The sequence below is a fragment of the Schistosoma haematobium genome, chromosome 4, assembly GCF_000699445.3.
Source record: "Schistosoma haematobium chromosome 4, whole genome shotgun sequence".
Classification (NCBI taxonomy): Eukaryota; Metazoa; Platyhelminthes; class Trematoda; order Strigeidida; family Schistosomatidae; genus Schistosoma; species Schistosoma haematobium.
Window position 1 is genome coordinate 13,240,459 of NC_067199.1, and position 15,056 is coordinate 13,255,514.

A 15,056-nucleotide genomic window follows, 5' to 3' on the forward strand; every position below is an offset into this window, starting at 1 on the left:
CATTTGCTTAATCTAGATCTGATTTGTTTACGCTCTTCATCGTGCTACGAACCTGATGGGATGAGTTTGCGAGAATCCATCAGTGTAATAGACCTTGAGGAAATCCATTGGTTCTTTGCAACTCTGTGGTTTAAATCACTACATGTCACTGATGTTTCCACAGTTGTTTATATATCTCTCCAAGCAACGTCTGGGTCAGCCTCGTTTTCAGAACTACTTAAGTGTGACCTCATTTGATCCTGGAACCTTATTTATTTATTTAAACACATAAATATTGGTCCAGGAGGGCACCAAATATATATGCGCCACACAAAACAATGAGAATTTGCAGAGAAGGAAAAAAAGGTAAGGAGCGTAAAAAAACGATAACGAACAGATTAGTGTAATAATAATAATGGGGGAAACAGAAACGTACACTCAGAAGAGATCTTTCAGTTAAGGAAGAAGCAACCACTTTTTATGAAGAAAGTAAAAGGTTACAGCAGGATCGCCACTGGCGATAGAACCGAATTTCCACCATAGACGAGCTGTTGTATAAGTCGAAAAATAAGGATAGACAGAGTAGGAATAAAAGAGAGTGAATAAATGATGTAGTAAATAATAACAATAGTAATAATAATAATGTGAATCGTTTGATTAATAGTTGAAGCAAGAAAAGTATTTTCCATAATTATCGACAGTTCATCATATTCGTGTGCGGGCTGCGATACTGCTCGGATGCCCAGACCGAAGCAGGTGGTTATCTTAGGGGGCCACTCCCCGAACCTTCGACCTGAAGGTTTGATCCACAAGGCAGTGGAGCATCGTGAGGAGATGCAGTCCCATGGTAGCCAGTGACCAACGATTGATTCATAGGCCATTTGTTCCCGCAGGATACTGGAGCCCATGTGCACCATTGGTTTGGAATCCGGTTAAAGCGCCAGACATTCGCTTTTCGTCCTCTCATTTTCGTAAACAACACCCCCGCCACGAGAAGGCAGTGAGTAGGACTTCTTTGGCAGAGGCTATATACGCGTGGCCGTGTGAGAACATTTCAGAGGGAGGGCGGGCCCACCCCACTCTCGGCCATACCAGGGCATTTGGGGGCCTACTTATGGTTTTCTCGTTACTGGACTCACTTCTAATGGGTCCTTTTAGTGTGACTTTTGCGTCCTGTGAGGCGCAAGCAGATGCGTGCCCGTATTAGGGCATGGCAGGAGCCCAAGCAGGTACTACAGAATGAGTGACAACCTTCTATCGATCTTCTCCAACAATTGCCTGAGCACAGTTGCAGCAGACGATCACCGTTATCTGTTCGCTGTGCCCGAATACCCACCTAAATGCCTTCCCGTTTGGTCTGAACGACTTATCTGGGGATTAGTTACCTCCTACAAATACTATGTTGAATTCATCTTTCACTTCATCCGAGCTGCAGTCAGTGTGAGCGTAGGCAGAAACGACAAAAAGGCAACGACGTGTGTCCCTATCCTCCCGAATTCTTACGGAGCCGTTTAGCCGAACAGCACATAGACGACTGTTAACGGGGATCCACTCTAATAGTGCTTGCTCCAACCTTGTACTTAGTGCTATGCCTACACCTGCCAGTTCACGAGAACTAGCCATCGGGTCACCAGATACACGGAGGGTGTATCTCGTCGGCTCTCCATTTTGCCGAGGTGAGGTCAAGTGAATGGCCACACTAGGATCCTGTACGCGTGTTTTGGAGAAACAGGATACATCTATGGTACGAGGTTATAGGATTTCAGCCCGCCGATCAATTTGACATAGGGTGCGTACGTTGAAGGCTGCAGTGTGTAGTTTGGAGCGAGATTTCAGTTGACCTGGGACAGTGTTTTGCGCATTGAAATCGTTGGCTATAGTGACACTTGAGGAGGCAGCCGAAAGAGGAAGTTCAGCGTTGAAAGTCGATGTAGGAGTAATAATAGAAACTGAAGAGGGAGTCGATTGTGAATACAAAGGTCTTGAGTGCTGTTAGAAGTATGAGGGCGGTTATCACTTCCCGGTTGCCCACACCGTGGAAGTGATCATCTGGAGGTACCTGGGAAGGAAATTGGATTAGAGGTGGTCTCAGTTACCTGAGCGTGACCACAGTGCCCAAAGTACAACTGCTTGAGGTCGGTCACACACGACCTTTTTATGAGTAATTTTCGTGTTAGCTTCGTACTTGTTGAGACCTTACCGCCGGAGACGGATATCCGCGAGATAAGGTGGTGTGCATTTTAAAGATCGACCTTTTCTAACCCTACCGCTAACTGTGGGAAGGCAGTATCGCTGTCATGCTGGTTGTCTGAAGGAAACACCTTGCTGCTGTCACACCTCTGTACAGTCAGCAGTACGACTTCGCCTTCGGACCTTGGGTTTGTTGCTTTTAGTCTTACCGCTCTTCAACCGACCTGTTTGACATGGTAGGACCTTGAGGAACGGTTGTTCCAGCCAGTATAGCTCGGTCGCTTCATTACGATAAGCAAGCCCGACCGACACGTCAAGGTAGCAACAACGGTCGGGCGCCTTACCTTCTCTGATCATGTATTCTACCGCTAACCTCTTTTTCGTAGTGACACCACTACTCCTTTTGTTAGGACAATGTTCATTTTACTGTACTGATACGTCGTGGTAACTCGGGCAGATGAATATGTGGTCAAGGTTTTGCGTTGTTTATTACTTACTCATAAATACAGAGAAATGATTATTCAGCGACCTCTAACTAAACGATGCTTATCTGCAACTTATTGAAATCAAGACTATATATAAAAGTAATAGCACAACCAGTCATATTTACTGAATGCACCAGAATGTCAGAAACTTTACAATGCCAGATTGTTAAGATCAGTTCCAGTACTCAGTGAATCCATGTAAATCAACTGCTATTTAGTAATCCAGACTGTGAACGACCATTCCAGAGCTCCTGAAGCTCAACCTTGCAGTCTAAGTCCCGAAGAGCTGCTTTAGCTTCATCACAACATGATGGGATTTTTAGTGCAGAATTGAGCAGTTTTTCTAAACCAGTGTCAGCACCAGAATCGGATGTCAGAAACGAAGACCGTAATTCTCGAGACCGTGAGACACAGTTACGTATAGCTCTACATGCGGCTCGAACAGTTGAAGGATTGGATAAATGAAGCTCGAGCGTCTACAACAGAAAATAATTGTACATACGTATACAATTTAAGATATAAACTTACAAATAAATAAGTGATTTAGTCATTGATGTGAAATATTGAGAAAAGCAATCCTGCTAAAATTCAACAGGCTTGAGTGGATACTTATGAAATATCTTCGTTTATTAGAAGCACGTAAATATTGTAACAATCATAAAGGATGAGTGAAATCAAATGCGACATAATCAGTACACGTTAGCAGAACTACATTTTAAATTTTCTAGTAATAGTTCAAAAAAGGAATTCGCATATTAAATCCAAGTAGATTAAAGAACTAACGTTTATACGGTGGTGATCCGTAGGCAATAAATCCTACAGCTAAGAAACACTACTCATTATATACACGTACGTCACTGCAGGTTCTCACAGTTATGAGACAGATAAACAGAAATGAGAGCAAGACAGAGGAGTGAAAAGAGGGACCGAACACGCGGTAAGTATGATTAGTGTAATAACGGTCGAACCAATATTTGTGGAAAAAATTATGTACAACGCATGTTTATATGGGTATATGTCAGTACTCAGAAAGCAATCATTTACGTAGATTAAATTCCTAAGTAGTTGGGGGATAGCATAAAGAACGATAATATATGCCATTCTTTAAAAGAGGGCTTCCATTCAAGACATTTTCAAATGACTCAATGCAATATTCGGTAACTTCCTGCATATATAATGCATTGGCTATTCTTATTCCATTCAGTATCACATTTCGGTAGTACGCCATGATTCGCTAAGTGTCACCTACCACGTCGAACAGTATCTATTTATAACGTTAATACTGATGACTGACCAAAGTAACGTAGAAATAGGTAGGATAGAGTATTAGTTCACATTCCCATACACCATCGAACATGATACTTCGGAAAACCAACTGTGTTAAAACACTAAAAGGAACGTGAAAGGGAACGAACAAAGGATATGATGGTAGTATTTTCAACATTATTAGAGATGAGGAATGAATTGACTTTCGATTTGCATCACTTCAATCAGCAAAACAACTAGTGGGCTTAAGAGTTTAGACCTTCGGTCTTTACTCGTTGATAAACTAAACTAATTAGATTATCTCTCAGTCCCACGTACTTCTGTAACAAATGTCACTGATACAGACAATGGTTATGGATATGGAGTACATGTACTTACGATCTTTACTGGTAAATGTTATAACTGAACAAATAAGTTCAGAATTAATACCAATAAAATTAAAAATTCAAAGTATTGCATGAGTATCATACCAGCAAGGTTATTGAATGTATAAAAAATGTGGACAGACGAACCAAATTAAGCTTAAAATTGTTGACAACCCAAACAGAAATGTATGAGATCCAAGCTATTTAGTGTTTTTGTTCGTGTAACACTTAAATTATTATTAGATTTATACTTTATTTTTCAAATTTTATTCAACTTAACTTGATGAGATAATTTGATGCACCTGATGTAACAAACGATTTTGCAATATTAGGTTGTCGAAGAGTAAGCGCAGCAATTACACCTGAGATATACTTTGTAACAACAGGACTTTTTATATGGCCTTCAAATAGATCTACAATAAGCTGAGGTCCGGAAATACTATGGATTGACCAATTGCTAACAGATAGTTTACAAGCATCTGAACCACATAGTGCTTGTAAAAGGATCAATGAAGACGAAACAATAACCTGAGAAAAATCGATACGACGAAATAAAACAAAAGTGGGACAACAGTGGGTCATTTAAAATTTAACAATTAAAATAAACTGAGAATCTATAAATCCTACAGAGTTTGTTTTTATTCGACTGCAGTTTGACTTTGAGATAGAATTGTGGCTGGCAAAAATGTTAATATAATATTCATTGTCATGTTTGCAATTTCTGTCCAATACGATTTAAGTCAACGAAAATTCAGTTTGTACACATTTGTTCTATTACAGTTTTAATTTTGGTGTACTGATTTGGCAGTATACTTATTGGATTAATGATATTAATCATACAGGGGTTAGTTTTAGCATAAGATTACCCAACAAAAATATGCAAATCAGCTGCCAATTGAAAAGCTTATCAGATTTTATCGTAGATAAATATACAAACAAATGAATCTTGGGTTTTATTATCCTATGCTTTCCATTTTCTGATATCACCCGGCTTATTTGTACAATGTCTTTAACTTCATATCATGAGTGATACGATTACTTTAATAAGTCATAATTTTGATTCTGTTAATTTTATAACTTACCGAATTGATGTGAAATAGGGCTAATTAAACAGACACAGATTAGTAATAGGTCTTTAGTTATTCGTGAATAACTGACCAACCACTGCCAAATAACACATGAAACGAACACAGAAAAGCGATGTTAAGCAGTTAGAGGTTGTCAGTAGAAAACTTCATGCTTAAGTTTCATGCTACCTGGCAACCATCAGGCAAGGTGTAACTGAAATCTTGAGGAGATGGATGCTGCTTTTGTGGATATAAACCCAAGTAGGTCGAATTAACAATATGAGATGTTAACAATAAGCTAATCAGGTCGCGGTTGACCTCCTGTAGGACCGAGATATATAAAACTGATTGGTCACTAAATAGTGGTTAACGTTATATTTTTCTAGTCCTTTTGTGTTAATCAAATTCTATTACTCAAGTTGTTTAGGACATTGAGCGCAACAAAAATTAGAAAACAACTAAATTTCTCAACATTGTTATTGAAAGTTAGAGGAAATTTATAAAGATTAGTGACTGTAAAAGTATTAGCATGAATTGCTTACAGTTGAATTTATATTAGAATAGATAGTTTGCATTAGTATATCGATGCCGTTAAATGATGCGAATCTTGTGCACAACTCCTCGCGAGTAATTATAGTTGATAATGTCTGAAATAGGTCAGAAATTCCACTGACATTTGAGGAGTTCAAAATCTCTATAAAAAATTAGGAGAAAAATAGATATATGACAGCAGGGAAGAAAGAGGAAAATATTGAACATACATGTGAAATATATATTCAACGATAAGGTAAGGACTGCCATAGCATTAAAGGAAATCCCAAGCTAATAATGTGGTCATTAGTTTCCAAATCAAATTTTAAGGTGACGACATATAAGTTCAGTATAAACAGTGTGGGATATGACTAGTTACTGGACATCAACTCACAATAAAAAGCATGGGTTAACAAATGCCCTGGTACGGCCGAGAGTGGGGAGAGTCCGCTCTCCCTCTCGAAATGCTCTCACACGGCCACGCGTATATAGCCTCTGCCAAAGAAGTCCTACTCACTGCCTTCTCGTGGCGGGGGTGTTGTTTACGAAAATGAGAGGACGAAAAGCGAATGTCTGGCGCTTTAACCGGATTCCAAACCAATGGTGCACATGGGCTCCAGTATCCTGCGGGAACAAATGGCCTATGAATCAATCGTTGGTCACTGGCTACCATGGGACTGCATCTCCTCACGATGCTCCACTGCCTTGTGGATCAAACCTTCAGGTCGAAGGTTCGGGGAGTGGCCCCCTAAGATAACCACCTGCTTCGGTTTGGGCACCCTCACACATATCGAATGAGATTTGTGTGGCGCATATGTATTTGGTGCCTCCTTGTACCAATATCTATGTGTTAAAATAAATAAATAAAACACATTGAAAAACAAAAAATGGAAATATTAATATCATTTGTAGTAAGAAATTAATCGTATGAAGGATTATTTGAAAACAACTAGTGAAATGGAATGAGAACTAAAAATGCTTAAAAGAAGGATTTAGGAAAGAAATTAAATATATTTGCGTTAGTCTCAGAAATTTTTAAACCGAGTGAAGTAAGATTATCTTCACCAACTAGGTATCCTATGCCTCCAGAAACAGCAGTTTAATGGACTGATACCAAGTCTTTATCTAGCCATCGCTATTTTTGTCAATTTATCCCATACACTGATCAGCATTGAGCGTCAACTTAGAATACATATGAGTATAAATAAATGATACTTTTAGTATATTAATTGATGACTGATTCAAGACGTAAAATGTGAGTTATATTTCAAAAATTTCGAAATTCTAGTTGGGTTATTACTGAAAACATAGATTTTGGAGTACACTTCAAAATCATGAGTTGGAATTTTATTTTACATACTGTGGTCAGGCAATCAAAAAGCATCACAAGTTTTTGCACAAAACACGTAACTAGAAATATTAAACAGACGAGTACTAATAGCATTCCTATGTAGTCTCGATGAGGTGACTGAATGTCAAACAAAGGAGGAGTAAATAACAGAGAAGGGTAACCTTTTTTACGGAATGGATTTCATAATTGGTTGGTTAGCTGAAGAGAACTGCAAGTATACCATTGTCTGAGAATCCGGGCAATTATTTACGCGTGATGGAGTTGCCAAATGAGGATCTACAATGTTAGGAATCGCACAGATATTTAGAAAGCTTATGGTTGGTCATATGAAGGTAAAGAACGGACTTTAAAAATTACTTAAGTCATAAGTAATATAGGTTGAAAAAAGGCAGAAGTGCTTGTGTTCAACGAAATTTTGTTGACTACCGAACCCACCAGGTTTGATGAAACATCCGAGAGAAGTGAAGCGACTGATGTGCAATTTTTATCCTAGACAATGCAAGTCAGTATTGCATAGGCGTTTTTATGTAGTACAGAGAAAATGTGTTCAGTAGACTGGTAGCGTCTTTATAAGACTTTTCCGGAAGCAAGATACTAATGAGAAAACTTTTATTAGTCAGTTGGACTGTTTATTAGGAATTGACAAATGTTAGGATAGTTATTACTACTCATTGGGATCAAATGTAGAACTATTGAATATTAAGGAGAAAAAGACCAGTGTCTCGTCCATGTTCAGAACTCTTCAGAAGTGATAACTTAGCTTTACACTGTATTTTTCCATAGTATTACCGTATAGCTTTTGTAGTTTATTTTCTAGTCCGCTACTGCACTCGAATTATTGTGGTATCAATAAATACATAGAATTCAGTCCACATAAATCTATGAAGCAAACTGTTTACCGGTCAACTAAACTTTCAAAAGGAACTGTTTCGGTCTGGTCCTTGCTACACAACTGGAAAATATTATTACAATGAAAGAACGTCTGCAATTGCTTTTCAATGGTATGCCTCCGGTACTCTTGACCCAGCCCCCAACTAATAACAACACAAAGCCTAGCCTAAAACTGGGGATATATTTTCTGTAAAAATATTCCTCATTCCATGGCTTCTTTTCTGCAATTATCGATGGGCTTTAATAATTATAACGAAGTTTACATTAAACAGATACCAAAACCAAGTGGTCGCAAAAAACTCTCGGAATACAATATCGTACTGAAATGATTAATAACTGAGTTTGTCAACAGTCGGATGTCAAAGTGAACGACCATCGCACAAAATTAATAGATAATCTTATTCTAGTTACCTTATCAGAGCTCTTGACAATACCTATAAACTTTAATCAACGCGAAATGAATAGAAACAAGCTATAAAATACTGCAGAATGTTTACTTGATATTAACTTGACAAATACTTCCAAACACAAGTCACTTTTAGCTATGGTACGAGCATTTTCACTTCCTAGACCGAATTCAACGTCTAAATCATCATCGAGGGTTAGTGATCGTAAGAATCCGCATCCTTCTTTTAATGCAGTATAGAAAGTATTAAAAGGGAGATCGTCAAACAATTCTGCGATTCTCATGAAAAAATTTATGGTCTGAGCGACAGTTTGAGTTTGGGAAATAAAAGTTCTATTCCTTTCATTTTTCGTGCAACTAAGATGTAACACTGAGTAGATTGCAGCAATTAAACTGAACTTTGAATCGGTAGATGGGTTTTCTTCCAATTCATTAATTAATTTGGAGAGTGAATTTATTAACTCTATGGGGGTAAAAAAAAAACAAAGTAAGACGAGTTAGACATTTTACTAGTTGGATAACTTGTTACGTAAAAATCGGTATTATTATGACATTTAACACACACTTCTACGAATTAAAGGGTTTTCCGGTATTCGTTGTGAACACCAACTTCTAAATAATGAATTAGTCATCGGCAACACCGGACCTGGCACAAATATGCTATTGGATTTACATCAACATCCTGAGATAATTTAGACGAATGAGAACAGTTTCCTCTTCAATGGAGATAATCCCTATATGTGCAGCAATACAGCACAGTATACTAGCCTCTTATTTGACAAACAGATACATGGCTTGTGCCATAGGTGGTGCATGTTGGCACTACTCAAGAGAGGTTGGTGTATTAGTGCTAGTACTTAGTCTCAATTTACAAGCAAGAATGAGTTTAAACCATTCTATTGTTGGATAAGTTACTGGGTCAATGGTATCCATCAGTAATGCACAGTATATAATCAAACAGAGGTGAACAATTAGTAATTATGCCGAAAATAATTTATCCACCTCAAACTCCTAATCACACCAGTAAATATAAGAACTTGGTGAGTAACCACGGTATCGGACTTCAGATATCAGCTTGGTGTACAAACATTTTTAAAAAGGTACTGAGAACCATACTGTTGCAATGAAAGCTAGGAATTTTAGTCATGTAATTTTTTTGGTTATTTGCTTACTTTGGATATGTTTTTCACCAACAGATTCGGAACGACCTTTAATTATTCTGGACAACACATTCAACAGTAAAGTACATAGACAATAGTCCCCAACTGGAGTATAGAGATCAAAAAGGTTTAGTAAGATATCTACAGAACTCATATCGATTAACAATTTGCGGACAGCAAAGTCGGAGTTTCCTGGTAGCTGTAAGGATTGCAAAGCTTCCAGCAACTCGGAAGTTTCATGGTCAACCTCTAAAAGCCTTTGAAGTTTTTTGATAGCTAGAGCACTCGGATGGCCGTCTTCATACTTGATCATATCCTTCACAATATCGGAGAGATCTACACCCTACATGTCGTAAACCATCAAAATGTCATTCCAGACCTCTAATGCAAACGTCTGAACGGATTCTGCTATAGCATCATCTACTGAGAGGTCGAACAATTCCATATTTGACTTCACTGTCTCATCAAAATAACTTTGTGACACTTTCTTCATCGTCAAGATAACCGCGGTCTCGCAGCCAAAGATTATGTCCTTCATAAAGGCAGTGACCAAACAAGCCACTGGAAAGTAATGAGGCTAATACATTCCAAACTTTGTAACAGAAGAGGTGAGTTGACTATCTTTTGAGATTCATGTCTTAATCATACGCATATTTAAGAGTTTGGATGAATATATTATTTTACCACCATTCAGTTTCAGTTTGAAAAGGACAAGAGGCTTGATGGCCTGTGTTAGTCCTGGTAATGCTGGTCTCTCGGTTGATCCAACTTTCTTCTGAAAGAGTCGACGGATGGAGCTTGGGAGCATTTCGGAGTGTCCTCGTAGATTCCCCGTTTTGAAAGACAAGAAAAATGAGGGCACATCAAGGGCAAATTTATCACTAAGTAATTTGAAAACTGTTATCAAGTCACATTTAGTTCTTCGATATGACAACGGGAATATATTTAGCTTAGCCAGTCGAGCATCATACGGGAACTTCGCTATTCCGGGAATCAGCTTAGTTGCTGTTCTCTGAACCTTTTCCAAAAGCTCAATTTCTTTTCTTAAGCACGGGCTAGCCACTTGTATGCAGTACTCAAGTTTAAGACGCACGAACACTGTATACAAAGTCAAAGAAGTTTCAGCCCTACGTATTAACCGTAAAGTTCTGAAACGTTTGGCGGCTATTGCACGGCAGTGTGCAGTAGTCTTCAAGTCTTGGTTAACGATGACTCCTAAATCATTGTGTGTCTGGACAACAGGTAGCTTGATGTTGTTCATCATGTATGTATCTGTACTTTGATGACCGATATGTATCACAATACACTCAGAAGTATTTATCAGCAACTGCCAGGTTTGAGACTATCCAGCTAATTTCTCCAGGTCATTTTGAAATTCTAAGTTATCACCTCTTACTTCGTATCGCACTCCATATCTTGAACTCATCAGCATATAACAAGACCGATCATGATATTAGAAGAGGACGGTCATTTGCACATAAGAGGAATAACACAAGCCCATAACTGTGCGCGCTATTTAGAAGGACAGTGATATTTTTCCTCGCTGAGTAAATTCTATTGTCTTGATCGTTTATTACGTTTAAGACTACTTTTTACACTTTAATTGAATTTACTTGCGCCAAATTATCCGATAAGAGTATTGTTTCTGCTTCTAAAGTAGTTTGTCGTCGGTACTTTTAGTACTTTGTTTTCTATTGTATTTGTTAGCACCTTTGGTTCTAACAATTTACAGTTTTCCACCTTTTTGGTCATAGATCACCTTTGTCTTCGGGTACTATTGTATCTAGTTTCTTTTTGAAAACCTCTGTTCAATGACTGGACAGTGCAAAAAAAGCTATTGTCAACTTCCAGGCTGTCGATATTTCGTTGGAAACGGCATGAATATAAAGCCTGGCACCACGGAGTTTGTACGAGTTTGACGCCTGTAGCTTTCGAACGGTCAGTATGGATTTGTCAGCAGTGCTGCTCGAACGTAGACAGCTTGCCAATCGGGACCATTTTGATGGTACATGTTGCAGAAATGTGTATTAGCGAGCAAGGTCGGGACACATCGGACAGCACTCGCTCTGTCGATACACAAATTGATGTGGAGCTACATCAAGTGAGCTCGGAACCAGCTGACTCTCATCGGTCAAAGGAGGAAAAACCGTATTTGAAGGGGCTTGTTCTAAATAAAAACCCAAGAAAGAAAGTTTCTTCTGTCCCCCGTCCTCTAAATTGTAGTCGGCAAGAAACGACCAAGAATCGCAATCTCAAGGCCCAATCTGTTTCTCGCAGGAAACACAACCTGACTGTCCAAGTTTTCAATAACCTTTCGAATCTCACAGTATGTTTGGCGCAACTGTGGTTACTACTCCAAAGGGTTGACGAGTGGGTACAAGTCAACATTACGATATAAAAGAATGTCCAACCTCCAAAAATGTAGTCGAGAAACTGGAGACCAATCACGGTGACAGGTCAATTATTTTTCATAGAATGAAAGCGAGTGAATGCTCAGAACCTAAAACTCGTTTTGAGCATGATATTGGGTTGATACAACAGCTACTGAATCAACCTATGCCTCAGAATATCCCCGCAGTCATTTCGCTAAAAGCGTATAGACTAGGTAATCAAGCCAAGTTAAAACCAAATCAATCCAGGCTGCTTAAGGTGGAATTTAAATCCCCTAATGAACGGGACTTAATTTTACAGAATGGACATAAATTAAAGGGTTCAAGAGTTTCTGACCGTAAGGACTTGTCCTTGGCAGAGCGTGTAAAGGAACGGGAAGCCGAAGGATTATTGCAACTTAGGTTAGGTGCTGTCGAATAGGGCCTAAAAATTGTAAATTTTCGGGTTGTTGGGCTTCGACAGAGAGCGATACCGAAGCCAATCTGAGTGCAGCAGGAAGCTTCGGATCTATCCCACTAATGTCTGAAGCTTGTTCGATAAACGTTCGGAACCAGGTGTACAGGTTAACTCTACCAAGCCAGAAATGATAGCAGCCAAATAAACTTGGCTGACGCAGCCTGTTGATATGATGGAACTTGATTTTGAGGGTTTCCAGTTGGTAATAGCCGAAAGAATCCAGAGGCGTAAAGGAGGGGTGGTAGCTCTATTCATTAGGAATGCTATGCTGTCTGCCATTATCGATAGCGTTTCCCATGAGAGTGAGATGTGTGAACTGGTTAGTTGCCGCTTGAAATGCAAGAGACAAGAGCTGCTGATTAGCTTGGTCTATTGCAGTTCAAGATGTGAGGTAAATGAGGTCTTGCCAAACAGTCTCAATACTCGGTCACAAAGTGGTCGACGTCTAGTTGCAGTAGACCTTAATGCACCTGAAGATGACACAGGTATTCAGTGTTTGACAACGATTTTACCAGTAACACCTTCTAATATAATTTGTACCCACCAAGAGAAATCAAAAGACAGAGTCGAGGAGATCGGAAGAGTGTATTTGGCGATTACCAATATATCGGAATTCTCCGATCTAATCTGGCTAGCGATTGCGGTAGATGTTGAGCACAGCGTTACCACACGTGATCTGGTGCGGATGCATGACCGAGCGCCTTCAGCTAGATGAGTCCACTAAAACATATGGTCAGCATCCAATGTCGAAAACTTACAGAGCTATTTATTTTGGGGATTTATTTACCGCTACACACCCGCGGTAGATTTAAAAAATCTGAGAACCAAATTGCCAGAAAATTCTTCAGAACAGGAGCTGGTTGATGTGGTTATCACATGTGTCCTAGTGCAACATGTAAAAGAAGCGACTAGGTATGATCCTTACTAGATCTTATATTGATCGATTATGAGGATGGCGTCACGGACCTCTAATGCATGCTACCTCTGGGTAAAAGTGATCATGCAGGTCTAACCTTAACTTCCATATGATTGTCAAAAAATGAGCACGAGTTAACTCAATCCAGACCTAACGTCTGAGAGCAAATATACAAGATGTTATGCACCCAGAATCGTCAATAGATCGGACAACAGAGCTAGAGTCTTCAATTGAAAGAGCTTGGGATGCATTTCGAAATTTATAATTAAAAGGTACCTCATCCCACTTCCCTTGGACTACACCAAGGATTCTGAGAAACTCTCCACCACAGTTCAGTAGGGAAGTTTGCGCTCTTCTCTGTAAGATGAGGACAGTGTGGTAAAGATTTATGTTGCTGGGTACTGGTAAGAAAAAATCTCAGTATCGAGAAGCTCACAGTACCTGTGCCACTGTAATTCCGCCTGTATCCCTTCTAGGGCTACTGCTAGTTTCGAGCCAGGTTAATAGAGAGGGGTTAAGCACGGGGTCGGCACACCAGCCCGTAGAAAACAACCTTGCCAAAGTAAGTAATTTAAACCATTTAAACTCTGTCTTCCAAGTTGAATGGATAATTATGACGCCTCAGGATGAAAGCCGAGACTCTTCGGAAGTCCATGCCTCTTCTGACAATCAGTGCAACAATTTTTATCGGTACATGGAACGTCCGGACAATGTGAGAGGCCGGCAGGATCAGTCAAATAGCAACGAATATGAGGAGATACAACTTGGCAGTACTGGGAAGGGTTAGGTATGAGAGAGATCCTGCTGTACTCAGGTCACGAAGAGGAAAATGCTTCAGATACTCAGGAAGTTTCTCAAATGCTGTCCAAAGAAGCACGAAATGCACTTGTAGGATGGGAATCTCACGGATCCAGGATCACCAAAGCACCATTCAAAACAAAGAAGGAGGGGGTCATAATGGATGCTATCTAATGTTAGGAAGTGCCGGTGATAGCAGTGACGATAGTAAAGATCAGCCCCACAAGGGGCTCCAACCGATAATAGCGAAGTGTCCATGAAAGGACCTGACCATCCTGATGGAAGACTTAAATGCCAACATCGGAATGGACAACACTGGATATGAAGGTATTATGGGACGACATGGACTGACTGAGAGAAATTAACGAGAATGGTGACAGATTTGCAGGTTTATATGCGTCCAACAAAAAGGTAATATGCGACGCAATGTTCCCATCCAAACACATACACAAAGCTACGTGGGACTCACCGGATCATACTACAGAGAACCAGATCGATCATGTTAGCATCAGTAAAAAATTCACACGGTCAATGGAAGACGTGAGAACCAGGAGAACAGCTGACATAGCTTCACTATTAACTGTTGGTTGCTAAGATGAAACTGGAGCTAAAGAAACACTTAAAAACTGGAGAATCAGCAATAATAAGATTCAATACAGCTTTCCTTCGACATACAAACTCAATGAATTGAAGATAGTTTTCAACAAGTTCCAAACCCCGCAAGATCTACTGAAAAACTACTATGTAGGATAACTGGGAATGGGTCAAAGAAGCACTAATTTCAACGTGTCAGGAGATTCTTGA

At 39.4% G+C, this 15,056-nt stretch overlaps 1 protein-coding gene across 1 annotated transcript; it reads right to left on the reverse strand.

Moving 5' to 3' along the window:
* Positions 1 to 2,253: 2,253 nt before the first annotated feature.
* Positions 2,254 to 10,252, reverse strand: ARMC6 (Armadillo repeat-containing protein 6). Its single transcript, XM_051215719.1, has 3 exons — positions 9,704 to 10,252; positions 5,895 to 8,994; positions 2,254 to 4,813 (listed from the first exon to the last, which is right to left on the reverse strand). The coding sequence occupies exons 1-2, from the start codon at positions 10,002 to 10,004 to the stop codon at positions 8,573 to 8,575; spliced, it is 723 nt and encodes a 240-aa protein (XP_051066250.1). The 5' UTR covers positions 10,005 to 10,252; the 3' UTR covers positions 2,254 to 4,813; positions 5,895 to 8,572.
* Positions 10,253 to 15,056: the final 4,804 nt, after the last annotated feature.

Excerpts from the sequence above, each read along its gene's own strand:
- ARMC6 (XM_051215719.1), bottom strand. The coding sequence starts at position 10,004 with ATGATCAAGTATGAAGACGGCCATCCGAGTGCTCTAGCTATCAAAAAA. Across the intron at positions 8,995-9,703 it reads TGGTGAAAAACATATCCAAA|AGTTAATAAATTCACTCTCC; the intron begins GTAAGCAAATAA and ends TTACCCCCATAG.